Here is a 3125-nt window from a genome sequence, read left to right as displayed (position 1 = left end):
ATTGTCTGGTTTATGGCAGACGCTCACCCCAGCGGTCCCTTCTCCTCACCAGTTTGCATCCTTTGTGAGCACGCCTGTGAATAAGCAGGTCTGGAGTAGAAGAGGCAGCTGGCCAGGCCTGTGCCAATTAGAAGCTGCAGCAAGCAGGTTTCTACCACTCGAATCCTCAAGAGACTTCAAGTATTGTTATCATTTTGGTCACGCAGTGCTATCTTCAACAATGAGCATGTTCCTTGAAGAATCAGAACGCACTTCCAATCTGTCATTATGTATCCACAGCTAGGCAAGGGTGCAGGTTTAATTCGTACACACGCGCATATCTCCTCTCAGCTCTTAGTCCATGGGTTGCTTCCTGCACACATTAGTTTATGATAGTTGCTGTTTAGCAGATGGGGCTTGAAGCCTGTCGCTGTAAGTGAATTGGGCAGTCCACAGTCTGCAACGTGCCTTTTACCCAGCAGCCCTGCATTCTAACAGGAACTGTCATAGCGAGGAGAATAATGAGGTGAGGTGAGGTGATGTTGTTATGGGGAGGACAGGTTGGATAATGAGCCCCGGGTGGAGCAGAGAGGGTGGTTCTGGCAAGCCAGGGGAATGGAGGTAGAATCATTCAATAGACAGCAATGTGGTAATGAGGCTGGAGTGCTTTTACTTTAAAGTGCTTGCAGTGTGCAGTCTCCTGCCTGCTGTGCAAGAGGCAGGTAAGGGGTTGGAGTTATTTAACTGAACTAAATAACAAGGAAGTCATGTCAAGCACAACAGCCTGTTTTCGCAGAACAATGGTCCCCTGTTGCTGCATAAACACTGAGGGCCAGGCTAGCTGTGTGTTTTCCAAGCAAGAGACAATCTCCCCAGTGCCTGCTGCGGACTCAAACACTTCCATTAGAGCTGTTAGGGCAGGAGATCTACCATTGTCGTAGGGATGTAATTGACCTGCTACATTCGGATTGGCTCGGGCTATTCACAGAACAGCTTCTATGAGCCCAGGGTCTCATATAAAGTGAGTTAATCCCTGAATAGCAGGAGTTTGGTTGATAACCAAGTGAATAATGGTGACTATACCTGTATAATCTGCAAAATACATCTCCCATCAGAAATGATCTTAGTGGAACAGGAGATCGTGTCTGTCAATTCATTTAGCCTGGTAGCTGCCCCACATCTGTCAGGCAATGCAGGCAGAACATTCACATGTGTGCGTACCCACAACCTAATGTCAGCCCCTGGGTGGGAAAACCTGTAGTTGGACACCTACCATCTCTAAGTCTCTACTGGCTGGCACAATGGAGGGGGAATGAGCTACCAGCTAGGCACAGGGGACTGGCATCACAAGTGTTTGGGTCTGTGCCTGGCTCTGCCACTGATTTACCACATGATCTTGGACAAGTCTCTGCATCAACTGCACCATCTGTAAATACAGGATGATGATACTGGGCGCCTCACTCTGACAGGTTATGAATCTTAATCCCTGAGAGCTCATCTGCACTGCCTCTGAGCTGTACCTGGAAGCACTGGTGTGAAGGAGGTTGCTTCCACTGATTCCTACTCTGCACATGCCATATCCCAGAAATGGGGCAACATATGACCTCAGGGGATCCCTAAGAGTTCCCTAATAAGCATACTCAAGGCAGAGCCCATGAGCAGTAGCACTGGGGACACTCATGAGGCTGCTCTAAGGGAACTGTAGTCCCTTTGAGCTGATGGGGGGGGGGTCTTATCAGCGGGGCGGGTTGCTTCTCAGTAGTGGACCCGGGCACAGCCTGGAGGTAAAGCCCATAGGGCCTGTACAGGGGTTAGGATCCTGGAGTGGGAAGTGCTTTAGGAAAGCAATGCACAATGCTAGAAGTCTCAGTATCATGGTGCAAGCATGTAACAAAGAATCTCCAAGCAGATAGTTCAGTACAGCAGCCTTATAAACAAAGGCTGCTGTGATGGGACTGCAACTTCCCTCTGCCTCAAATATGCCATGTGGAAGTAAGAGGCCAAAGGAAACTCATCCCCAGTTGGGGTTCAGCACAGTCCATGACGTGTCCATGTGAATTGCAAACAAGCCAGTGTTGAATAGAGGCCATGGAAGCAGTGAGTACATGTCAGGGTGCTGACTTGTAAGGCTGCATAAGTGCATCTCAGTAACAAGCTATATCTAAGCAAGAGAGGCAGCTAAGTGGGCCCAATTTGTGACAACATAGGGGTGTTTGGATGTGGTAGCAGGCTGTGTGACCTCTGCTGTAACTAGTTTCAATGTGGGCATTTGGTTCCTCCTACTGTGCAGATACCACTTGTTCAGATCTGTGCCCGCTTCCTGTTGCCAATGCATCCCAGGGTGTGTTGATGGCCTGATGCTCTGGAATATGAAACCTTAGTTAATACAATGTCAGGCTGGGAGAACTGTCAGGTTTATAATTCCTGTTTGCTCAGTGTGGAAAGTGGTTTTTCCTTTTCACTTGCACGTTGCTTATTGTGTTTTTTTCCCCCCTTTAGAGCGAGTTTTACCCACACTCCCCAACCCTTTTCCAGGTCAGTATATGTTTTATATCAAAGTAGCTCTTTAGCCGGGTCATTCTCCATCATCTTCAACAAATGCTGAGAGCTAAGGGTGAGCAGAAAAGTCCAAAGAGAAAATAACATCAAGGTGTCCTCTTTTCCATGACATGGGTATTGACCCTTTGCCCCCCTCCAAATCGTTGCCAAAATCCAAGCCTGAGCCTGAGACTGTGTCTGAGCTGAGACTCAGAAAAGTCTCAATGTGTTAAGTGCTGTTCAGATTGTCTCTAGGTCCAGCTCTATATATTCCACCCAAAATGATACATGGCAAACTACTTGAAAATGGCTCTTCTTTGGATGTTCCTTGTCTGAGTAGAAGCAGCAGGGTACCTGAAATCCTGCAAGGGGAAAATAAATTCAAAACTACTACTATGAGGATTCCAGAACAAGTTGTGCAAATAAGTGGGAACAGGGAAGCATGCAAACTTAGGAGTGCTTATTCACAACAAATCTTTTCCCCGGCTTATCTGTCGCCAATGAAAGCAACTTCTGCTTTTTGTATGGCAACTCAGCTGGCTCACTAATCATTAATGGAATCATAGTTAGTTGTTAAAGCACACAAGATGGTGAGAGGCCTTGACTGA

General features: G+C 47.4%; 1 protein-coding gene across 2 annotated transcripts in view; it reads left to right on the top strand.

The window, feature by feature from the left end:
• The window catches only part of LSAMP (limbic system associated membrane protein), a 450506-nt gene that overhangs the window by 400301 nt on the left and 47080 nt on the right, over positions 1-3125 (top strand). The window contains exon 7 of one of the 2 annotated variants that reach the window (XM_025199696.1): positions 2479-2514. The exons of the other annotated variant lie outside the window; for it this stretch is intronic. Within the exon in view, the coding sequence (XP_025055481.1) occupies positions 2479-2514 (36 nt within the window). The remainder of the gene's footprint in view (positions 1-2478; positions 2515-3125) is intronic. 2 annotated transcript variants of the gene reach the window in all.

This window comes from Alligator sinensis, unplaced genomic scaffold, assembly GCF_000455745.1.
Source record: "Alligator sinensis unplaced genomic scaffold, ASM45574v1 scaffold343_1, whole genome shotgun sequence".
Taxonomy (NCBI): domain Eukaryota; kingdom Metazoa; phylum Chordata; order Crocodylia; family Alligatoridae; genus Alligator; species Alligator sinensis.
This window is presented reverse-complemented; position numbering and strand designations above follow the sequence as displayed.